We start from the raw sequence: 26,306 nt of genomic DNA, 5'->3' as shown, positions 1-26,306 counted from the left end.
TAAGAAATTTAATAGCTTAGAGACGGTGTTGGTCGTAGACCTTCTTCCCATTCTCAGAGAAGTTAGAGACGACTCGAACCATAACCTCACTATAAAAGTCTCATAAAATTAATTTGGTAACAAAAAATTTTATTATTTTTATTAAGCAAATGTTAATATAATTTGGGATAAGATATGTGATCTTTATTCAAGAGTTAGTATGAAACCCACTTGATTAACGTTCATTTCAATTCAACTTGCCAAGATAAATAATTAATTGATGTAATAGAATAAATAAATAAATTTACTTGAGTAAATAAAACAAAAATAAAAAATAAAAAAATAAATGAAAGAGGTTAATTTGGAGGGGTTTCACGGCACCCCCTCCATTTAATAAAAAAACAAGGAAGAGAAATGGGGATTAATCCCAGGAGGTGAAAAACCCTCATCCTCATCTTCTCCCACGCGGTGGCCCAATAGGTGGAATCCGTCTTCTTCCTCGGTGCCGACGGTCCAGACGTGGGAATGGAGGGATCCACGGTGATAGCCGAAGGTTCTGATGGGGGCGGTTTATGGTGGTTCACGGTGGTCCAATAGCGGTGGTGGTTTGCGATGGCTTTCCGATTCGAGGCTTCCCTTCTCACAATGCAACAAGATGAGTCTCTGTCCAAGAGGGAACACGATGCCCCTGAGACCCATTACATCACTTCACATGCTTGATTAGGTTTTGGGACCTATCCCTCAATCATGGAATCATAGATCCGCGGGAAATCGGTAAGGGACCATATCCCTCATATTGATATTTACGTTTCTTTTATAGCATGTTATTCTTGATTGATGAGATGCATATAAAAAACGTATACGGGTTGATGTTAATCTGGAAATGAATTGTATTATTTTGGTTTAAGGTCACTGCGATGCATTGCTTCCATTATTATCGCTTTAACGATCTACCTCATTTTTTGTTTAATCGCATTCTGATTTAATTACACAAACCTATGTGCATTATTAAAATGATGATGTACAGTCTTGTTTGATTACTATTTTAGTTTCGAACTATTGATAATTAGCTGTAACATGTCAGACAAACGTAACCCAGGAGGCAGGGACAAATGGTTAGACAAGAGGTTCCGTAAGGACACATGGGCAGGTCACTTTAATATTTGGGTGTGCCAATAGTGTCGCATAAGGCTATTACAACCAAGAGGAGACATTATACCATAAAATATATGTTGTATGCTGATTTTTTAAGTGCAGGAACAGTAAAAAAATAATGACATTAACACACCAATCCATTAAAATTATGAAGTCGAATATGGATTTTAATACTAACCTTAGGTAGCAATTCGATTTGGCTGAATCGTTTTACCGTATTATCTCTGAACTATCCCTCTGATTCTGCTGAGCAACGTCTCCGTGTGTATCTATTCCTGAATTTGTGTGATGCACGTGTTATATGATTTCTGCCTACTTCAGCATATTACGTATTCTCTGAGTTGTTATGTGTATATGCAGGGATTGCTCTCTAGTTGTTATATGGTGTGTATGGTTGTGGTATGCTGATTTCACAATATATGTGTGATATGTATGTGTTCTCCTCTCTGACTGTGTATGATAATTGTTCTCGCTGATTGTTCCTCTTTTTTTTTGGCCCCCGTTGCAATGTATGTTTTTCTGGTTTTCTTGTCTTCTCTCTGATTTTCTTATGGCTGTGTTGTTACCTCTGATTACTTCTCTGTGTTGTGGTGTGTGGTATGTTAATATGAATACTCAAGTATTTTCTCCGTTCTTTATTTTTCTTCTTATGTGTGTTTATGGTAGATAGCTTATGAATATTTTTGGTAGGACCTCTGTGTGTTCTGCTTATGACATAGTATGCCTTTTATAGCCAACCTTCTGGGTCTCCTGGGTTGCCTATTGAGAGTCAGGACTAATACTGACTTTTGTGTTTAGAAACTGACTCATTCATGCGGATTAAATGCACACGTAACTGATGACATATTCCTGGGTCTGCTGAGTTGGTCTCAGGCAGCTTACCACTGTTTCAATTGCTCAATAATTGCCTTATTTATGGCTGTTTGTAACTGAATATTCCATTCTTTGATGTCTCTGCTATTTACCATGTGTTTTTGCTGCCAATGACACTTTAATTGTGCCTCTTTGAATTTCTTCCTGATTGTTCTCTTCATTCATTGATTTAACATTTCTTATTCTTTGTACGTTTTACTAATCATTTTTATTAATGAATAAGGTCCCATAACGTATGCAGATTCTGGAGCAGTGAGTTTATTCAAGTGATCCTCAACATTCCTGTATCAGCATAAGGATGACAAAGTTATAAGTGCTTGTTGTAGGTATGCACTTACGACCCTTAACCGTATTTGGGAATTATTGGATAGCTGGATCAGATTGTGTATTTGTTTCATCCTCAACATAATTTAACTGCTTTGAGCTTGTTAGTGTTGTTCTATTGTTTTGTGCATATGCTTTTCTTTTTCCCCCTTTTTTTTGCAGTTGGAAGTTGGCCATAGAAGATAACTTGTACGTCCAGTATTGATCAATTGTTCGTGATTCGCTTGTGGTTGCGAGGCTGAAGTGACTCCCCTTCATTAGAATCTGGATGCGGTTTCCTTCAATCTTAAGTTTGCATTTGTAGCCTTATGGTGGGAAAAGAACAAAATGATGTAATATTCATGCGTTGAACCTTTTGAAGTTTCTTAGTATTATTTATTCTTGCTCATAGAGAAATATTTAGAAAATGTAACCCAGTATGGGATGGGAACTCTTGTCCATGTTTTAGCATTTTAATGTGGCATCCTCTTTTGATATAAACAATATTACTGCCATCCTCTTTTTTAGCTGCGAGAATCAGGTGCTGGAATTGTTTAATAGCCATAGCAATAGCGTCAATGCACTATATCGAAGTGGCTTAGGTTCCTTGTGTTGTGAGACTTATGAATGTACTAATCATCCTAGAGTGGATAACCACTGTGAGGGTACTGGTTGTATGTAAATTACTTTAGAAGACATAATTGATTTTTTTTAGCATTACCCGCCTATGACTCATATCAATAATATTAATCTGCAACTTGATTATCCCAATGCTCTGGTGGGTATAGAAATGGTGTTATATTTTTTATGCTAAAAATAAAAAGTAAATGTAGGACAAATTTGGGTGTTCACAGCATCAAACCAAGTTACATGCACAATTCAGAGTCCAAATTGCCTCCTTAACTCGTGCGGACCATATGCATTCAATGATGGCCGAATTCTCAAGGAGTCCTAGACTAAAGTGCATCACTTCTTCATGGAAATTCAAAGTATTTTGCATTTTGTAATTTAATTACTTAGGAATTCCCATGTGGGATATTTACTAGCATTATTTCGTGTTAAACATGGTTGGAAGGGATCCAATGTAACCAGCCATGTATTAGGATTAATCTAGTCCAAAAATAAGCCTTGATTCATGGTAGAGTCACGTGAGAACCATCATGGTTTGCCTATAAGTGTACTTCTAATTCACTGAATGAAATTAAGTTTGTTTGAGTTAAAAGTTAAGGAATTAAGTTTGTGGCACCATCATCTTTATATCTTCTCCATTTCTTTTATCCAAGCAAGTTTATTTCCCCTGGCTAAATTTACTCAATTTGTCTCGGCCAAAAATAAAGCTAGCCTAGGCCATGTTTCAAGCAATCTCGGCCAAAGGTGATACACCATCCAAGAACGATCGTGAAATGAGAACCTTCTCAAAGGAGGTTCGTGTCAGCTTATTTCATCCATCCTTACACTAATATCATCCCAATATACTAATCGGAAATAACCACGAGTACAAGTCTCATAACAAGCCGATTTGAATGGACCAAAAATTATTCCTTACAAGGATATATGATCAATCGATTCCAAAGAACTGTCCATTTCAAGACGGTGTCGTATCAAACACTTTCTGGACATCCCTCTCATTGATCCTAATTGCAAAGATGGGTTGTTAGAGATCGTCTAGTTTGCACCGTGAGAACTGTCCGATCCAGCAAAATACCTCATCCAGGAATACAAGGGACTCGTCTCACCTAGACTCTCCCTCAAGACTATGGTGACGAATCACCAACATCGCCGCCCCTCTCAACATCGCGGGGCTCGTTTGTCTCCCGTAAATTTTATTTCCACTACTTCCTTATTAGTAATGAGTATGCACACTAACCGAGGTTAGGCGATTAAATCTTTTAATCATTATTTTAAAACGATTGGCCCATCCTAAGACATCTCCCAAATGAATGCTTCTTATGGGATCCGATCTTACGTTATCACGTAATAGAGAAATAACATCCTACCACTACGAACCATCGCTGAATTATCTTGGACGACCACATGGCCAAGCCTCTTATGATCAGATGACCTTGCTGCATGATATCATGTAATCCTTTTTAGGAATCACCTTGCTCATGACATCATCGTCAGAATCCTTGCCCGCATAAGGTGCAAGAACAAAAGTAACTATATAAGTTTGTTGCTTCGGGCATCGGGTTCTTGGTTCGAGCCACGATCTCTCCCAATTATTATATATAATTCTCACCCAAGCTAGGGTTATTGGCTAACCAATCAACCAATAATAAGCAATAAAAAACATTGCATGTCTCTCGCTCAAGCGATAATTTCATCAAAACAGACTCAATTCCCTGCATGGCTCTTGCTCAAGCAAAAAATCCACCAAAAACTAGTCAAAACCGCCGTCTGGGTCTCGCCCGGGTGAGATACTATCACTCGGGCGACCAGAATAGGCAAAACGCCTGACTAGCCCTCGCCCAAGCGAGAACCACTCGCTCAAGCGAGGTTGGATCACCCAAGTGACCATTGGGGACTAGGACTACTATTTATTCCTCACCTAGGTGAGGAGGTCCAGCAGCCAAGACTACTTCCTTGCCCGTTTGGGCCACCGGATTGAAAATCTCCGTTGTTTTCGATCCCTACGCATTTTAGTTTCTCGAGTGGTGCTCCTTAATGGATAACTAACACAATACTTGATATTTTAAACTATCCTAGGGCATACAGCTTAAGAAATCATCCTTACTTAATCCACGCACACAATCATTTGGTTAAGTACGAATTTCTAAATAAAAATAAATATAGCTCCCAACTTTTGAGGTAGTTGGGAGATCCGGGTGTCATATTCGGACACCACTATGTCACGATGTATTCTCCCTCACCTTGGTTTGAAACGCGGTTGATCTCTTTTACGTGAATGAGTAGGTTGTCCGACTTCGAACGCCTCGAAACTAAACACAAAACCCAATTAGTGATTTGCGAGTTAAATGGTTTTCCTACTACTTTAAGATAAAGACATCATGTTAATCTATTTTAAGAACATCCGAGACTTTCATCCATGCGATCCAAGATTCATATTCTTGAACCATCCTTTATCCTCGAAAGTCTCGTTCACGATTCATATCGTGTTCTTGATCATTCCAACACCTTCTTTACAATGGTTGATCTCATGCTCAAAACGACATTCTAAATCAAGAGAGCCTTGATTTCATCATCTTATTTCATCAAAATCAACAACATGCATGTTTTTAAACACTAAAACAACCCCATGAACAACAAGATTTCATGGTTTCAAAACAACAATTTCTAAATTCACGAAAATCCATTTTTTGAGTTCTTGAGTAAAACAAGAGTTAGGAAGATTATTAGAAAGTTTCTACGGTTGAAAACGTTTGTAACATGCGTATAAACATCATACTAAAATTTTGTAAACAACTAACGGTTAGATTTTAAGAGATGAAGAACGGAAACTAAGAACTTACCTTGGAGTTCTTGAGAAAATCCGAATGAAAAAGAAAGAAATGAAATGTCAAGGGTTCTCCAAGTGAGAGGGACTCTTTTAAGGTAATGAATCTTGTTTAGGGAGGGCAAATCAAAGGTTTTCAAATAATAATGGTGTGATGGGTAGATGATAAGTTTAAGGGGTTTTGTGTAAGAAATGAATATTTTTGCTTGCTTGACAAGCAAGGTTCACTCGTGAAAGTGAAGTGACCTCTTCGATGAAACATTAACGCTTAAATCATGTCCGAGTATTATCGGCTAATAATCGATTTGATATTAAAAATCTTCCGATTTTTGTTTACGGTTAGAATTTCGAACATAGAATTCAAAGTGAAAAATATCTAGAAATGCGTCATGGACAAACTTGATGTCTATCTTGACTCGAAATAATATTTCGAAGCCAATGGCGCAATCGAAATTCAATTTCGAGATACGAAACTCAAAAACACGTTATCGGACTGAATTCGGAGAATTTGGGCCCGACAGCAGTCTAAAAACTTTCTGTCACAGATAATTACAAAAATTTACCAAAAAATAGGAATTCTATATACAAGACTAACACTCAACTAAGGTTTAGCATAAATCATTACTAATTAATTTCTAAAATAATTTTTTGTTAAAATAAATAATTACTACAATATACATTGAAAATTCACGGTGTTACAACATGCACCTTTGAAATATGACTGGTGCATTGCACAGTCCGAATAACATGTGAAAACTATCTTTTTTTATCATATGGGTCCATAGTGATATGATTATATCCTGAATACCCATCTTAAAGGCAATAGAATACTTGTCCAACTAGCCTTTCAATCATCTGATCCATAAATGGTAGAGGGAAATGATCCTTCTCGGTAGCCTGGTTCAACTTCATGTAATCAATACACATAATCCAGCCTATGACTATTCTAGTAAGTATCAAATTTTTTTTTCATTCCTCACCGTAGTCATTCCTCCCTTCTTTGGAACCACTTGAACCGGACTCACCCATGTACTATCAGATATTGGGTAAACCATTCCTGCATCCAGAAGTTTCATCACCTCCTTCTTCACCACATCTTTCATTGTAGGATTGAGACGACTTTGAGGTTGAGCAACTAGTTTGTAGTCCTGCTCCATATGGATTTCGTGCATGCAGTATGAAAGACTAATTCCATGCAAATCAAATAGTGTCCAACCTATAGCCCCTGCATTTTTCTTTAGCATATCTATCAATTGTTTTTCTTCTGCATATGATAATGTGTTGTTGATTTTATGACCGGTTTATTTCCTCCATCTTCCAAAAACACATATTTAAGATGTGAAGGAAGCAGTTTTAGCTCCACCTTCGAAATTTCAATTTCCTTCTCTTTGACTAATTCTGCAATGTGATTCTGACCAGATGCAACCTCTCGAGATGCCTCTAACTCTGCCAGACATGTCTCAATCTTCTTTTTCTTCTCTATATTGCTTTCTTACATTTTTTCTCTCAAAGCTTTTTCCAGTGGACTACTTCTACTCAGGTGAATGTCATCATGCATGTACACTTCTTCAATGACATTCACTCTAAAACAATGTTGCTTGTCCTTGGGTTGCCGCATTACCTCAAATACATTAAAATTCACTTCCTAATCTTGTACCCTCACTTTCAACTTACTATCGTCCACATCAATAATCATCCGAGCAGTCTTCATAAAGGGTATGCCCAGAATTAGAGGAACTTCATTGTCCTCTTCGATATCCATTATGATGAAATCCACAAGGAATACCAATTTATCCACCTTGACCAAAGCATCTTCATCAACTCCATATGGGTACTTCAGTGATCTGTCAGCAAGTTGCAGTGTTATTCTGGTAGGCTTTATCTCTAGATCCCCAATTCTTTTTAACATGGACAAGGGCATCATATTAATACTAGAACCTAAATCAAGCAGTGCCTTCCCTATAGATAACTCACCTAAAGTGACCGATATTGTAAAGCTGCCTGGATCTTTAGTCTTCTCAGGTAAAGACTTCTGAATAATCGCACTACATCTAGCTTCCAATGTCACTGTTTCTTCTGAAAATTTTCTTGTCTTCGTCAACAAATCCTTCATGAACTTTGCATATGTTGGCATTTGTTCCATAGCTTCCATAAAGGGAATGTTGATTTGTAGGCTCTTGAATAAATCCATGAACCTAGTGTACTATCTTTCCTTATCTTTTTTAGAAGGTTTCGTAGGATAAGGGAGAACCTTTAGTAGAGGCATACCATTCTTCCTCTTGTCATTATTCTCCCTCATTGATTCCTCCGTGTTTGCAATTTTATCCTCTTCCTGTACATGTTTACCCTTTTGTGTCTCTTTGATTACATTATCTCTTTTCTCAGCCTCTGTTTCCTCAATGACTTCCTCCTCAACCACCAAATTTTCACCAATACCCCAAACAATTACCTTCCCACTTCTAGTAGTGGTAGATTTACAGTGTCCCTTAGGGTTGGTTTGGGTATTGGCGGAAAAAATTTTAGGGTCAGAATGTTGTTTTGCCATCTTCTTTTCTAATTGCCCCACTTGTGTCTTTAGATTTCTGATAAAAGCATCAGTATTCTTCTGATTTATGATGGAGACTTGCATGAATTTCTCCAAAGTGTCTTCTAATTTTGTTTGTCTCTCATGCAATGGTGGGTGTGGATCCTGCTAGTATGATGGTTGAAATGGTGGTTACCTAGTGGATGATCCTACTTCTTGCCTCCAACCATAATTCTGGTTCTGATTTTCTTTCCAACCTTGCGATAACTGATTGTTATATGAAGAATTGTTGGGAAAGTTTCCCTGACAAGGTTGATTATTTACATATTGAACCTTTTCCTCTAGATTGTTGTTAGGCATAGAACAGTTACCATTTTCATGATCACCTCCACAAAAATCACATCTCAGCACTGGTGGACTCGGAGTAGATTGTACAACATGGAGTTGTTGTGGTAACTTTGACATTTGCTTGGTAAGTGCTTCTATCTGTTGAGTCAAAATTTTATTATGTGCTAGAATAGCATCAGATGTATTCAAATTAAGCATTCCCTTTTTCTGTATTGTCTTCTGATTGTGTTGTGCTTATCTATCTGTTAAAGATAGGACAGTTATGATTCTTGTAGCTTGTTCAACATCCACAACCATCATTGTTCCACCAACTACTGCATCTAGTATTATTTTGGTCTCAAGCTTCAACCCATTGTAGAATATATTAAGCTGATCCACATCCTCAAAAGCATGATTGGGGCATTTTCTCAGTAGCACATGAAAACACTCATAGGCTTCATAAAATGCTTCATCTACGCCTTATCTAAAAGTGGATATTTCAAATTTGGCATACACATAACGAGCTGGCGGAAAAAACCTAGTCAAATGTATGTAGCTTCATGAAACACAGAGAATAGGAACAAATGCCAACATATGGGATTTTAGCCAATCCGTAGCTTCGCCCAACAGAGAGAATAGGAACAACATCATGTATGCAGCTTCTCTTTCAGCATCAGTATAACCTATTGTTGCCACTAGTTCAAAGAAGTTGTCTAGATGTGCATAAGGATCTTCGTAATCCTTCCTAGAGAATTGATGTGCACTAACCAGATTCAGGAATGTTGGCTTAATTTCCACTGTTCTCTCTGTGTGTGGAATAATAATGATTTAGTAGTGCCTTAGACCTTGATACATTGCATAATCACCCAACGTCCTCCTTGGAGGATTAGGCCTCTCATTATTCCCTGTAGTAGCATTGGCATTCTCCATTTCTCGTACTGAGGCTCTGAATTTATTGATTGTTTAGAGCTACCATGTGCTTCCTGAGTCTCTTGCTTCCTATTCTCTTTTGCTTTCTTATGGTTGCTTTTGGCTGGTTTCTCGATTTCTAGATTGTACTGTAGTTGTTCTTCGATAGCCTTACCTCGCAAAAGCATAAATAAGCAGACAACAACAAAGGTTAGCACAAAGGTTAATTATACTACAAAAATTAAAAATAAATATTTACAATACTCAATAAACTTGCTATAGAACTACTATAAATCGCTCATTGCTCCCCGGCAGCGGCGCCAAAAACTTGTTAAATATTTTCGTACAACAACTGAACCGTATCGTTCAAGTAATAACTGGTAAATATCGGGATATCATCCTCAGAGAGCAAAGTGGATTTGTATCAATTCTTTAGAAATGAGATTGAGTATGTATTTACAAGATTTGGTGTTTATGATCATGCAGAGAATCAGCCCTTTCCATCTCCATTCGTTGCTTGAGTGACAGTCCCTCGCTTGGATGAGGGACTTCCTTTTTGCTTGGGCGAGGCCTAGGTAGAGTGTCACATTTTTTCCTCTTTAACGATCGCTTGAGCGAGAGTCCCTCGCTTGGGCGAGGGAATCTCTTCTTGCTTGGGTGAGGTTGTGGCTCAGACGAGGGGAGCAGTGTTCAAAAACTCCAAACTTCTACTTTTTCTCCTCTTTTTCATACTTTTTATTCTGCAATTGACATAAACATTTGTAAATTCCTAAACAAGATAAAATTAGACTAAGTTGTTAGGAGTTGTACCCAATTTGTATCCTTACTATACACTAAGTGCCCCAAATTCATATACATTTTACTCACAATTTGGCACTTAACACTGAGAGAGTTATCCCCACATACGTATGGATGTTCCCGGTTCGTGTAAGACTGCATTCAGTGCGATGATACATGTGGGAAACAAAAAAACAAATTAACCATTTCAAAACAGAACTATGTAGTATTGATTCTCCTATTGCACTTAGGGATATGTAGGAGGCACGATGAGCGCTTGTCATTCACAAATATAAAACATAAATTTTTTTGATTTAGAGATTAAAATTTTTATTAAATAATTTTTAAGGATATAAAAGTTCATATTATTAGTAAGGGTACCGATCCATAATTAGTTATGTCCTCATAACTCAAGTTCAAAAGACCAAATTTGACAAAAAATAGAGTTTTCTACGTCTTAATTGTAAAAAATATAGTAACGATTCTAAATCAATTGAAAGAGGTAGAAATCGAACTTTTCTCTTCTTAAGTTATAGACTCGACCTTCCAACTAAAAGTCGGATCGTGATACCTAAGACTCGACCTTTCCGAAAACTTTATTTTCCAATAAGCCTACTTTATTTTATTTTAATTTTTTATCATCAACTATTAAGCTGGAATTAAAAAAAATATTGTAAGCTATATAAATGAAAATCCATATAGTTACTATTGTATTTAATCTCTAATTACTAAAATTTAATTAAGAATTAATTAAGTGAGTATAAGTATCAGAACCCATATAATATAAAATGATGAAAATAAGTTTTATTGAGTAAGTTTGTCAAAACTCATCAAAGAAAATAGTACGATTTCAAAAGATTTTGTATTTTTGTTAAAAATATATCTGAATAACTAACTACTCTAACTTGATAATACTAGTCACTATTCTCCCCCTCAAGCAACAATATAGGAAACTTTGATATCTTTGTATTATTTTCTTTATACTATCAATAAATCATTCATCATTGATTTGTTAACCATTTTTGACTCTCAAACAAAAATTATACAAAACAATAATGGATGATATGTTAACAGTTTAAAAACATTACACTCTCAGTACATAGATTTTAAACTTTTGTATTATTAGTGTAATTTGTTTACATAGTCAATATATTATCAATTTTTTATTTATACAATTTTAATTTAAAATAAATAATAATTAACACATGAATAATGAATATTAAGGTGATTGTGTAAAAAAAAATCAGAAGTAGATATTAAATTCTATAACCTAATCTTGCTTTCTTTCCTTTTTCTTTTCTAGATATAGGGTCTTTGAAAAAACTAGCTTATCCTTGTGAGTTTATAGCTTGTAGTTGTGAGCTTGTACCTTCTAGCTATGTAGATAACTTACTAAAGTAGAGGTGTTTAGTAAATTCTAGCTTTGTAACTGGTTGAAATTTAAAAAATAACTAAAGAATATATACTATATTTATTTATCTATTTATTTAGGTAGTTTATTTCGATACATAGTTATTTATTTTTTTATTTCCTTTAATATATGTTTTGGTTGTTTTCAAGAGTTTGCTCTCCTAAAAATACAATTAAGTTGCATAATTTTATAGTATTTTTCTAGTGATGACACTATACATCGTTAAAATAATATAATATCAAAATAATTGATAAACTCGTTTGAAAATCAAATGTAAGAATAGTTTATACATCACTAAAACTTTAATGTAAAAATAATTTATAAATTATAAAAATAATAGTTTTTTTAGAGGGATAAAAGCTTGATTGTTTATATATTATAAAAATATTGTAATTTTTAAAATTTTGAAGGATTAAATTGGTAAACAAATTTTTTTAAACAACTTTCATTTTTAAAACACTACTTCAAGTAGCTTCTAAAAATTAAATTCCAAACACTATAAGTTTATTTTTTAAAAGTTACAAGACCTATTCAATTTTAGTTTACAGTATCATTCTCATAACTTATTGATTGGATCAAAAAACTACAAGATTCCTCAAAAAGATGCAAGCTCACATTGCCAAACAATACCTTAATAACAACATTGTACTAAACACACTTCTAATGACCTTATACTGACTATTCTCAACACCTTGTAATAGAATTCATTAATCTTAATTTAATACTTCTTTCCTCACATTTTAAATATCATTTAACATAATAAATACAACATAAAACAATTATTAAATGTGTTGCTAACTAATATAATTAAAATATGTCTAGTAACTCTTTCTAAAAATTATTACACTTTAATTAATTTAATAAGGACAAAAAAGTTAGTACACGTTGATATTAGAAAATAACACATAATATAAAAAATTCGAAAACTAAAAAGTTTACATTAAAATTGAACGGATGAAAAATTGCCTTTCTACCATAGAAATAATATAAAACTTTGAAAAGAAACTTGTTTTAATGTTTTGTCTAAACAACTACTAATATCAAATAGATAATTTAATACAAATATTATTAATTAATACTACTAAACACCAAACCTAATATTGGAAATATAAACAAATTAAAATAATGATAATGATACTTGAACAAATTTCACAAGAAAATAGTTCGATTTTTTATCCATAATTGATACAATCTACTATATAAATAATCTTACCCTAGTTCAAAGTTGTTTAAATTAATCTTTTGATGCCTAGATTATCATATTAAAACATGTAATATTTTTTTTAAATAATTAAACAGATTCCCATACTTATATAAGTTTTTTTTCTTCCGAATTTTGATGTTTTTTAAAATTAAATCTTAAAACTTACCAGTATGAAATTATTTAAAAATCAAGTAAAAATTGGAGGAAACAAATATTTAATTTAATTAACCTTGATATTAGTAATACAAATCAATTCATTTTATTTCACAAATTGAGATATTTACTATAAAACTATTGTAATTATATTTCCAATTCATTGGAATTGGTTTAGAATTATAAATTCTGCTATGGAAAATTAAATGGATAATTCTACTAAATAAACATTTTAATAAAAAAAATGAAAAAAAATCACTAATATTATCCCTCACTAATCTGCTATATACTTTTGATCCACATTGGTTTTCACATTGTGTATCTCTCATTCTCTCCAAGCCTAACATTTATCATCTTAAGCCCTTCCATTTTTGGATTAATTTAAATTTATTGATAAAATTGAGCTAGGATTTAGATAAAAAAGTTTTTGAAGTTTGTCATTAATATCTCCCAGTTTAATTAATGTATAATCCTCTTTGATTTGCCTAAAAATGAAATAAAATAGAAATCAAATAAATTGTAAAAATCTAAATCAACTCTTATAGAATTCATTATCAATAAAGGCTGAAGATATATGTAACTCTCTATCTCATTGATCTTATCCCTCTAACATGACTTATCGAAACTAATTTATTAATAATATTTTTGTTTATCTATTAATACACAGAGGTAATCTTCTCTAGGTCTAGTAATCTTGTTTTAGATAGGAAACATCAAAGCAAACTATATAAAAGAAATTATATATAATTATAATAATTACAAATATTTCATTTTTGTAAACTACTGGAGTTATTTTTTATTATAACTATTGAAGTTATCCATCGTATTAATATACATGTACTACAGAGAAATAAAGAATCTTCTTTCATTAATTTGGATATTTTTTATTATAACTATTGAAGTTATCCATCATATTAATATACATGTACTACAGAGAAATAAAGAATCTTCTTTCATTAATTTGGAGTGATGTATATAAATGTATATAGTGAAGGGGAAGTATTTACTTATTTTAAGAGTAAGTTTTTTAAATTTATTTCTCATTATAACTATTAATTTTAGGGAAATCTAATGATTTTAATTAGTGAGTAGATTTAAATCATCAGATGTCCATAGAATTGATGGCTATGATGAGGAATACGTTTTTTAAACTTACTATTGGTGTAACTGGATACCCACTCTAGAATATAAAAGTTTTTAATTTAAAATTTATAGCCAATAGAGGAAATAAGACAATAACAAATTAGTAATTAGGTAGATATGATTAATGAACTAAGATATTAATTCTCCATCTCATTAATCTTATCCCTCTAACATGAGTTATGGAGACTAATTTATTAATAATATTGTTTTATCTATTAGTACATAGAGGTAATATAATTATAATCATTACAAATATTTCATTTCTTGTAACTATTGAAATTATTTTTTATTATGACTATTGAAGTTATCCATTATATACATATACTACATTCATTATTTAGTAATTACGTAGATATCATTAATGATCTAAGATATTAATTTGAAGAAAAAAATAATTAAGTACAACTGAAGCTTAAATATTTAAGTACAACTTAATTAGTAACACCCTAAAATAAACATTCATCATACATCATACTATTTTGGTTCCAATAAATGGAAGGAGTGGAGTGTTTAGTGTTTTGATTTGGTTGTATAGTATGGTTTTTTATGGATCTACAAATGGTGTTATCTATGCATGTAGTTGGTATTTCATATGTAATATTTTTATTAGACTAAGTTCTTTATGCTATCTATGTAAATGGGTACCCTTCTATTTCATTAGTTTGTATATTAAAAGACATTATTTCTATATCATTTGTTGTATGGGAAAATAAATAACTTTGCGGAGGGGAAGGTTCTCTTAAGACTTGTTTATAAAAAATATATCATTAAGATTTGTTTGCAGAAAATATATCATTAACATTGTATATAAAATATCATAAAGATTTGTTTATACAAAATAAGAGTGAGATTGTTGATAAATAAAGATAACAGTGAGATTTGTTTCTATTTTACTTTCTGTTACAAAGATAATTTTGAAATATACAAAAATATATCATATCTACCGCTCTAGTAAACTATAAAAGAAAGCTATGCGTTCCTAAATTGTAAACTCGTCACTCTCCAAATATCATTTCACATTCTTTCCTCTTGTTCCTTAAAAATCATCCAAGCTCTGAGATAGTAACAACAATGGATTGTGATGACTCCATTAATAACCCTTTACTCTATCTTGACCCATTGTGTTCTGCATTGAACATGTTGGCTGATGTAGCCTCTGGACTACACCATCAAGATACAACTTCTTCTACTCCTTCCCTTAAGATCAGGTTCAATATGAAAACAAAAACAGTGAAGGAGAGTCCAAATGATGGTTCTGAGGAAGCTTCCAATTCCAATAAACCCATCAACTTCATGGCTTCTTCCTTTGAAGAAGGAACCAGCTCTAAAGCTGAATTGAACTACAAGGATGATGAAGAAGATATTCCTATAAAAGAGATGAAAAGGAGAGCTATGAAGGGCAAAAATGAAGCAATTATCAATGGCACAGAGAATGCTGATGTTATTGATCAAGACTGGGTCCCTGTAAAGCCACCTCCAAATAAATCAGCAGCTAGCAGCAGCAAAAAAAGACAAAGATTTAACTTAGTAGTTGTAGCAGCGCCATCTGAATTGCCACAAGAGTTCATAGATAAGATTAATGAAATGGGCGGCAACGAAACCACGTTGCTGATTACTAAATCTTTGTTTGATTCAGATTTGAATGAACAACAAAATCGGCTTTCAATACCTTCGAAGCAGATCAAGAATGAAAATTTCGTGCGAGAAGGGGAACTAGATGATTTAGAGGGAGGAAAATGCATAGAGGTGAAACTGATCCAGCCCTCACTCGAAGTTACTAATCTCACGTTGGCTAAGTGGAATATGCGCAAGAATGATGGCAAGGTTAGCTCTAGCTATGTTTTGAGGTCATCATCGTGGAAGAAAGTCATAAAAGCTAATCAACTCAAAGTAAACGATAGGATTCAAGTATGGTCTTTCCGTATCCAAGAAGAATTATGCATGGCTATTGTCAAAGTTTGAAAAATATCAAACTATTATACACAATTTTTGTATTTACTTTTTAAGTTTCATTCATTAATTTTTTAATACATTTTTCAAGCATTCAAATATATTTTATTTTAGATACTTTGTACACCAACTAGTATGAGTAAAACCACAATCAGCTATTAAAAAAAAGGAGGCAGTGCAACAAAAACAGAGAAACCATATAAGAGAGAGTAACATATTGAAGAACAGAAAAAACACACAGAGGTAGCATATTGAAACACAACATAAAAACAGAAAACACACACGGAACAAGAAAAAACAACACAATAGACAGAAAGGGTGAAAAATCAGAAAGAGAACATATAACACAGAGAAGTAGGCATTCAGATTCCAAAGTCTTATAAAACAAGAAAACCAAAATCATTACCTTCAATTTCCAACAATGAAAGCTTCACTCAAATTCCGTGAAGACCAAAAGCCACTCTTGACAGAAGAAGAAATGGATTTAGGGATTTCGTTCCCTTTCTTTCTTTTCTTCATGTTCGGTTACCCCTTTCCTTAACTCTTTTTTCTTTTTTTTTGAATTATTTAACTCTGTTATTTATTTATATTTTATTTGTTTTTTGTTTATACAATTGTAATAAAATGAATCTATATCATAACTATTAAACAATGATTTATATTTTATCTTAAATTACATTAACATTTGTTTTAATAAGCACTTCGTGACCCGCATATTTAAAGAAATGTTACATAGAAACTCAGTAGAAGTTAAAGATGTAAGAAGATTAATTGAATATAAATTTGAAGAAAAAAATATATAAATAAGAAAATGTGTGGAAGAATAATGATGTATTGTGGAAAAAAATAAAAGTAATATTTAAAAGTTTATGATAAATATTAATGGAGGAGATACAAAAATGTAATTTTGGAATGTGAAAAATTACACCATAGTTGTTATTTGTAGTTTTAGCTTTATATATAGTATAGATATAGATAAAGCCTAATAAAAATGTATCATTTAACAATAAAAATAATAACTAAAGAATAATTTGAATATTTAAAAAATGGAAGTACACTCATGGTTCTTATTGTTTCCTCCAAAAACTATGTTCAGTTATTTTGTAGCACAATAAATTTTCACTAATATTATGAGTTCTAATTACAAATCTTATCATGAGATTATAAGTACATTACACACTCACCAATGTCTCACACACTTAGAATAACTCTTTTTCTAAACAACACTTTTTCCATTTCCAACACACCCTATTATGAAAAGTTTACAATAGATGAATGAAGAAATTTGTTATGGCAAGGATTGCCTTACAAGATATAGCAATGCTATCACTTGCAATTCTTATGATCATTCTATAAGAAGTACACAATGTACTTTAGTGTTTAAGGTGTGAAAAACTAGAGAAAACACTTAGTTGCAACTTCAAAAAAATATGAAATTTAAAAACTCAAATTGCAAGAACAAGGTGCAAATTTTTTTTAGAAAGATTATATGAAAGTTGTGAAAAGTTCTATGTAAGTTCTGTTTCGAATTGGGTCATCTGTATTTAAATAGGCTTCCAATCAACTATTATCCCAAGACAAATGTAAAAAAAATTTGGAATGAGACTCATTCGTTTTGATGAAAGCTGCTCAATCTGAATTTGAAAATTTGGTACATTATAGGAACCAATATTTGATTATCCACACATTCTGTCCAACTGAGTAATCGGTTACTCCTTTGATTAATTGGTTAATTTGTGTTGTTTTTTGTTGGGTAACCTGTTACTCATTTTGGGTAACATGTTACTCAGTCCCACTAACATGTTATACAGTTCAAGTAACTTGTTGCTCAAGTCCAGTAACCTGTTACTCGGGTCCAATAACCTATTACTCGGGTCAAATAACTTGTTACTCGGGTCAAGTAATCCGTTACTTAGCATTTTGAAAATTGATTATTTTTTACTCTAAAGTTTTCACTTGGTTTCAAAAATGGTTTTCACTTTGAGCATTGCGACTAAGTATACATGAAAGATTAAGGATAAAAATACATAATATATAAGACTTATGCAATCTTAATCTTTGAAGCTTATCTTCCATATCTTCAAGGTCATCTTCTTTTTTCTTATTTTTAGTGACATTGGCATCTTCGTCGAAACCGTGTCAAGGTCAAGAACAAGATCTTTTTCACATTAATTACATCTTACCAATCGGATTTTATGAATTTTTATAGTATGGTCATGGTTCTAGTCGTTTTTAAACTCTTGCTTAATGCAAAGACAAGGTCTACAACCAATATCACTATTAATTTCACCTTAAATCTAATTACTTATTTTATTACCAAATGAATTTTATGAAATTTTTATAGTACAATCATGATTCGATTCGTCTCTAACTTCTTTCTTAATGTGAGAAAAAGTGTATGACCAACATCATCTTTATGCTATCAATTCCATTAAAATGAAATCATTATATTTTAAACATTATTTTAGTCCAATCAAACAAATCAACTAACTAACCATTTCAAACCAAAATACATTGTCTTGTCTCCTATATTGCACCTAGTAACAAGATGATACATAGTCTTGTCTCCTATATTGCACCTAGTAACAAGATGATACATAGTCTTGTCTCCTATATTGCACCTAGTAACAAGATGATACATAGTCTTGTCTCCTATATTGCACCTAGTAACAAGATGAGCTCTTGCCAAATACAAATATAAAAAATAAATATTTTGTTTTGGCAATTAAAAATTTAATTAAATAATTTTTAACGATATAAAAGTTCATGTTATTAGTAATGGTACCGTTTATTATGGGTGGTAGGATGCTTATACCTTCTCTGATCCATAATCGACTTCTGAACTTAGAATTCAAGTTCAAAAAACCAACTTATCCAGATTGGACTTAAAAGATATTTTTCTACGTTTTAACTGCAAAAAAACATAATAAGAACTCTAAATCAATTGAGAGAAGTAAAAATTGAGTTTGTCTCTTTCTAAATTACGTAACCGACCTTCTAACTGACAATACACAAATATTTTCCCTTATGTTGGAATAGATGAATTAGTACTTTCCCAATACTTTATTTTCCAATAAACCTTATTTTATGTAAGTTTTTATTATCAACTATTAAGCTGGAATTATTAAAGATATTGTAAGCTATATACATGAAAATCCATATGGTTACTATTGTGTTTAATCTCTAATTACTAAAATTTAATTAAGAATTAATTAAGTGAGAATAACTATGTGAACGGATAATAATATAATAAAATAATGAAAAGAAGTTTCATTGAGTAACTTTGTCAAAACTCATCAAAGGAAATAGTAAGATATCAAAAGATTTTTTTATTTTTGTTAAAAAGATATTTGAATAACTAACTATCTAACTTGATAATGCTAGTCACTATTTTACCTCTCTGGCAACAATATAGGAAAGTTGTTTATGAAAAAGAGAAAATTACTGTCAGAATTTTTTATATTGTCACTATATTATTTGTCATTCATTTTTTTATTATTGACTCTTGAATAAAATTAATTCAAATGAATGATAAATGTTGTATATAAATCTTTACACTGTCAGAATATAGATATTACACTCTATAAAAAATATGTCATTCTTCTCACATCATAGCATGGTGGTTTGATAGCTATGTATTATTAGTGTAGTTTTTTATAGAGTCGATACATTATCAAACTTTTATTTAAACAACTTTCATTCAAAAATAAATAATAATTAACCCATGAATAATAAATATTAGGGTGATTGTGTAAAAAAAATTACATCATTCATAGATATTAAATTCTATAACCTAATGCTGCTTTCTTTCCTTGTTCCTTTCGGGTCTTTGTGAAAAACTAGTGTGTTATATTGTAAGCTTATAGTTTACAGTCCTGAGCTTGTACCTTTTAGCTATCTAGATAGCTTATTCAACTAGAAGTGTTAATAAATTTAACTTTGTAACTAGTTGAAATTTAAAATGACTAAAAAATTTATACAATATTTATTTATCTACATAGTTTTATTTTTTATTTCCTTTAATATATATTTTTGGTTGATTTCAATATTTTTCTCTTCTAAAAATGTAATTAAGTTGCATAAGTTTATAGTATTTTTCAACTAATGACACTATACATCACTAAAAGAATATAATATCAAAATAATTGATACACTCATCTAAAAATTAAATGTAAGAATAATTTATACATAACAAAAAATTTAATGTAAAAATAATTTATAAATCGTAAAAATAATATGGTTTTTTTAAATGGATAAAAGCTTGGTTGTATTTGTTTTATGAAAATATAGGATTTTTTTAATTGCAGTAACTAATGTATTTTGTTAAAATTTGAAGGATAAAATTGACAAGTAAAATTTTGAAGACACGTTATATGATAAATTTAGCATGGGATACATTGTATATGGGTACATAGATAAATTAGAATAATTATGTCTATTTATTCAACAACTAATAAAAATAGAAGTAAATGTCCTGTTTAGTTTTGTTTTGCTTCAAATCAAAAAGCCTAGTCCACTATGTATGTTTGTTATAATAATTTATATTTTATAATAAAATAAATTATAATTCATGATTACCATCCCTAAAGGCCATTCAAGTAATAATAAAGGCCATCATTTTTTTTTATATTTTGACATTTTGCACTTCCTAGTTACTTTTCTCTTTGTCACATGTCTTAAATCTCAAGGAACCCGCCAAGAAAATGAATTATTAAGAACTAAGAATCACCTTTTAATTTGATACTTCTTGTCATTCATATTAATAAACCAACCAACACAAGATTCATATATCAGTGACCAAAAGAGTGGTACCTAACAAGAGTAGATGGGGGAACTAAGGTAGCAAATAAAATACTATAACTAATCTCATGGATTATAATGAAGAGATCAAAGATGAGTTCCAAATTGTTAAACTTTGATGGGCTGCAAGTAAAACTATAACTAAGCCGATGACAAAAGGTACTATAACTAAGCTCAACTTTCACAAGACTCACCTTGACCTTATAGCTTTGTCTTATATATCAAACATGTGTTGGATGAAGGAAGATAAATTGCAATGAAAAATAGACAATTAAACTTGTACACAAACAATCCTAGTAATGGTTAAAAATCATCTAAAGATGAGTCACATAGTTTTGAGCATGCAGAAACATTTGAAACACGCAAATCGAGCATTACAAGAGGGAAGAGATCATACATGACTGTTCTTTTATATTAGGAGGGAATTGTCGATGATGAATATCCGGTAGAGTATGAAAGATCAGGAGATCTGGTCGGAATGTCATTTGGACCAGTCGGGGACGTATCCTGAAAAAGTTCTCCGACAATCAAGTCAATAGAGTATTCTAGAGAGATAAAATGAGTAAATAAGAGAGAAGTTGGAGCAATATGTGTAACAATAAATGAGGGAATGAGAATTAAATGTACTTCATGTGTGGTCTCCTCTATTTATAGAGTTTGGGGTATGTTGAGATGGCATCTTGCCATTAGCCAACATCTAACGGGTACAATGGACGTACCCTGGTAGTCCTTGCCTGTCTGCTCTTATCGAATTGTCGGGGGCAGACGGAATGCACATGCGGCTTGTTAGATGACATTGAGGACGAGTTAGCGGCACATTAATGACGAGGTCAGATGTACATTAAATGGTGGGTCAGAGGCATTAATGTCACATCAAGATCATTTATGACATCTGCCGCTAGTGGGCCCATCTGAGACGGATCACAAAGAGATGAGGAGCCTAGTGTTGGTTACCCAAGGCGGTCAAATGATAGCCCGGATGTGACTGGGGTAGAACAATGACCTTGAAGAGAGGGTATTTTTCTATATGGTCCACCACGAACCTGTAAGTCTACAAATGATGGACCCAATTGCAAATTTCATGAACTATGATTTTTGAATTGACTGCTCTTATATTAGAAGAGGAAGGATGGACAAGCACATAGAATTATCTATATAGTTTGTATTTCAGATGTTACATTTTTATTAGGCTAAGTTCTTTGTGCTCTCTATGTAAATGGGTACCCTTTTATTCCACCAGTTTATATATTAAAAGACATAAATTCTATATCCTTTGTTGTATGGGAAAATAAATAACTTTTACCGAGGAGAAGGTTCTCTTAATCTCACTCTCTTGCAAAATCGTACAGGATATTTTGATTTGTTCACAAAAGAATATATGATTAAGACTTATTTCTAAATAATATATCCTTAAGATTTGTTTACAGAAAATATATCGTTAACATTGTATATAAAATATCATAAAGATTTGTTTATACAAAATAACAGTGAGATTTGTTGATAAATAAAGATAACAGTGAGATTTGTTTCTATTTTACTTCCTGTTACAAAGATAATTTTGAAATATACAAAAATATATCCAATCTACCCCTCTAGTAAACTATAAAAGAAAGCTATGCGTTGCTAAATTGTAAACTCATCACTCTCCAAATATCATTTCACATTCTTTGCTCTTGTTTCCTAAAAAAGATCCAAGCAAGAGATAGTAAGAATGGATTGTGATGACTCCATTAACAACCCTTTACTGTATCTTGACCCATTGTGTTCTGCATTGAACATGTTGGCTGATGTAGCCTCTAGACTACATTATCAAGATACAACTTCTTCTATTCATTCCCTTAGGATCAGGTTCAACAAGAAAACAATGAAAATAGTGAAGGAGGGTGCTAATGATGGTTTTGATGAAGTTTCCAATTCCAAGAAACCTATCAAATTCATGGCTTCTTCATTTGCAGCCTCTTCAAGCTTGAAGTTTCATCGGCATCTAAAGAAAACGATCACAAACAATGCAGATGAAGTCTTAATTAAAGATGATAATTTACCATCAACTTCCAAGAATCCCATCAACTTCATGTGTTCTGCTATTGAAGAAGGAGCCACCTCTAACGCTGAATTGAACTACAACGTTGATGATGAAGATCTTCTTATAAAAGAGAAGAAAAAGAGAGCTTTGAAAGGCAAATCTGCAGCAATTATCAATGATGCAGAGAATGGTGATGTTCTTGATCAAGATTGGGTCCCGTTTCAGCCACCTCAATCAGCATCTAGCAGCAGCAAAAAAAGACAAAGATTTAACGTAGTAGTTGAAGCAGCACCATCTGAATTGCCACAAGAGTTCATAGATAAGATTAATGAAATGGGCGGCAACGAAACCACTTTGCTGATTACTAAATCTTTGTTTGATTCAGATTTGAATGAACAACAAAATCGGCTTTCAATACCTTCGAAGCAGATCGAGAATGTAAATTTCTTGCGAGAAGGGGAACTAGAGGATTTAGAAGGAGGAAAGTGCATAGAGGTGAAATTGATTCAGCCCTCGCTTGAAGTTTCAATTTACACATCAATAAATACAAGAATAGTGACTAATTTTATTGAGGACGAAATATTTTAATTAAGGACGAAAGCAGCGTAGTGCGATCATCCGAAGAATGACTTGAGAAGAAAGAAGCCCTTATGTGATTGACAAAATTTATTAATGAAAATATTTAGTTTTGTGTATTTATGAAAAATGTTTTAGTTGATTGTTAATTTAATTAAAAAAAATTGTTTATTTTGGAATTTTAGGAATTAATCGAGTGAAGAGAAGCGGCGTAACACAACCATATGAGTAGAAGAAGTGTTACCACAACCTACCTCCATCCTTTGATTAATTCACGAAATTTTGTAAACTTTTTACAAACAATAATAATAATAATTTAATACAAGTTATAACCTCGCTATGAACTTCTTAAAATAATTTGTTAATAATATCTCAAATATTTAACTATTGAGTTATTAAACTTATTTTTTTGTAAATGAATAACTACATAACAACACTATTATAAACACATTATAAATAGATATGACAGCATTAAATGTATTACTATTAAGATTAGTATAGATTATTGTCATTTTTATTATCCATTTATTCCATTCACGATTAATTTTAACAATGCAAATACAAACAAACCAAAAAAAAACTATTTAATAAAGCTGGACAAATGAAATGAAATGGAAAAGAAACCTAGATATTAAAATAGGCTTTGGCAACAGTGGAGAGGAAAAGGAACCCCTCCTTCAATGAATAACTTCTTCTTCTTCTTCATCCCTCTCCCCCTGCGATGGATATTGCACCACCCATGTAGGTGGCGACCGCACTGGGTGTGGCTTGACGGATGGATGTAGCGCCACCACGACTCTGGCAGTTCCGGTGGCAAAGGAAGAAGGGGTCTCTTCCTCCGATCATGGCTGAATTTTGGATGGAAGAGGATGTTGAGGATGGAAGAGGATGTTGAGGATTTTGGCCTTAGATGAATTTTGGTTGAAGGAGGTTGTTTAATGACGAAGGATGTTGGGTGAGAGGAGGAAGATATTGGTGCTGACGTTTTTTCTTCTCTTTTAAAAATGTGTCTCCCCCCTCTTTGTAAAAAATGTCTTGTTTTTATAAAGGACGACAAGAAATTAAACTCTCTACCCGTTACTCCTAGAAAATAGGTAACTCCCCCATTATCCCCAACATACTCCCTGCACTCCTCAAATCTAGTTATCAATCAGTTTTCCTTCACTTAGTTGCTTTATTTTTTATTTCACTTTCCACTTCAAATTACTTAATTTAACAATTTTCGAAATAAATTAAAAATGTTTTATTTATATAATATTTCTGGTGCTAAAAATCTATTATTGGGTTATATTATGAGCCGGACAAAAATAAGTGTTCACATTAAGGTTGCTTATTTTTTGTACTAACAAGGGTATCCCGTCTCCCAATGAGTAAAGAACTAATCTCTTTTGGTATGTCTGGTTACCCCTATCATGAATCGAACCTTTGATATTTTCAGTCATCTTGAGTATCTGTTGATCAGATTAATGCCTTAATGTTAATCTTTTTTATCTATTGAATTTCATAGGTGGGTTATGACTAATAGTTTTGAGAACAAATTATGTTGAGAAACGATCCAGCATTGGTTAGGAAAAGGAGAATGGATAAGCACATAGATTTGTCATTGGACAGAAAATGATTTCATCAGCCAAAGCTGCTAGAAAGTCAGAAACTACACATGAGCTTGATGCATAGTATAGTCTACCTAAATAAAGAGAGTTGATTGGATTTGGATGCAATTATTTTAAAATTTCTGAATTTGGAGACTTTTTAACAAATATGAGTAGTTGGATGAATGGATATATGTACACTACACACGTATTTTGACTGTAAGTGTAACCTTAGAAAATTATTGAACTATATATTATATATTTAAATGGCTATATGTACATTAACCTCATCTAAATTCAAATAATGCTTAAATGGTGACCTAACTTCAAATCCTGTAAATTAGAAGAATATATACCAATTGACAAGTTTGTCATATTCCCTTTATAGGCAAGGACGAGGAAGCACTTACTCCTTAGCAGACTGCACTAAATAGTCAACTTTCATTTAATAAAAAAACTTACAAGTAATTATAATTATTGTTCAGCATATAATATGAGAAATTGTTTCAATAAAAAGCGGTATTAAAGCCTTCATCTTGTTTAGGAGTTGGATGATGAAGAGGGAAATGTTTTGGAGGGTTTCTCAAACCTTCCAAATCCCTCTATGTGTCTATTTTTAATAGTTCCCCGAATTTGAGATTTTTTGGAGATAAAATGTTAAAATAGTTAAATATTTTTAGTAATATTATATAATTGTACATTACTGTTCATTTCTCATTGTTAACTACATTTTTAAAAGAAAAAAAATATTGTTAAATTATCATTAGTTTACCCTCTCTCTTCTAAATTTTATACTCTCAAATAAGGAGGAGGATTTCTTTGTTTTTCCATTCCCTTCCTAACCCTTTTATCTTTCTCCTTCTCTTTCCCTTAGACAACTATAAAGTTACTTAAATTTCTTATAGACCAAAAACTGTTTTTTTCTTCTTCTTATAATTGAGACTATAAAGATAATATATTTTTGTCCATGCTGCAGTTTCCAAAAGCCTTTTGGACAAGATTAATCTCTATCAAAATATTGTAATTCATAGGCTTATAAGGTTAGCAATGTAGAGAGAGTCTACTTGCAAATTAATTATTAGAAGAAATGGAGGAAGAGAAACCTCTCATAAATATATTTTATGACTCTCATCTCTTTATAATCTATAAAATAACA

The 26,306-nt window shown here is 32.1% G+C and overlaps 1 protein-coding gene and 1 long non-coding RNA gene across 2 annotated transcripts; one reads left to right on the top strand and one right to left on the bottom strand.

The window, feature by feature from the left end:
- LOC109335526 lies at positions 15,137–25,083 on the top strand. Its single transcript, XM_019571659.1, has 4 exons — positions 15,137–15,418; positions 22,830–22,918; positions 22,982–23,480; positions 25,069–25,083. Exons 1-4 carry the CDS (start codon positions 15,284–15,286, stop codon positions 25,081–25,083), a joined length of 738 nt encoding a protein of 245 aa, XP_019427204.1. The 5' UTR covers positions 15,137–15,283.
- On the bottom strand, positions 22,566–22,820 carry LOC109336047. Its single transcript, XR_002106297.1, has 2 exons — positions 22,701–22,820; positions 22,566–22,627 (listed from the first exon to the last, which is right to left on the bottom strand). It is a non-coding gene; the product is annotated as an uncharacterized LOC109336047 (long non-coding RNA).

This window comes from Lupinus angustifolius, chromosome LG20 (assembly GCF_001865875.1).
Source record: "Lupinus angustifolius cultivar Tanjil chromosome LG20, LupAngTanjil_v1.0, whole genome shotgun sequence".
In the NCBI taxonomy this organism is placed as follows: Eukaryota; Viridiplantae; Streptophyta; class Magnoliopsida; order Fabales; family Fabaceae; genus Lupinus; species Lupinus angustifolius.
The sequence above is the reverse complement of the archived record's forward strand: the minus strand, read 5'-3'. Positions and strand labels throughout refer to the sequence as shown.

What these genes read in the sequence shown, in the direction of transcription:
- LOC109335526 (XM_019571659.1), top strand. Translation starts at nt 15,284, where the DNA reads ATGGATTGTGATGACTCCATTAATAACCCTTTACTCTATCTTGACCCA. An exon ending in CTACTCCTTCCCTTAAGATC is followed by an intron (nt 15,419 to 22,829) that starts AGGTTCAATATG and finishes AAGAAAACAATG; the next exon opens with AAAATAGTGAAGGAGGGTGC. An exon ending in ATGGCTTCTTCATTTGCAGC is followed by an intron (nt 22,919 to 22,981) that starts CTCTTCAAGCTT and finishes TGCAGATGAAGT; the next exon opens with CTTAATTAAAGATGATAATT.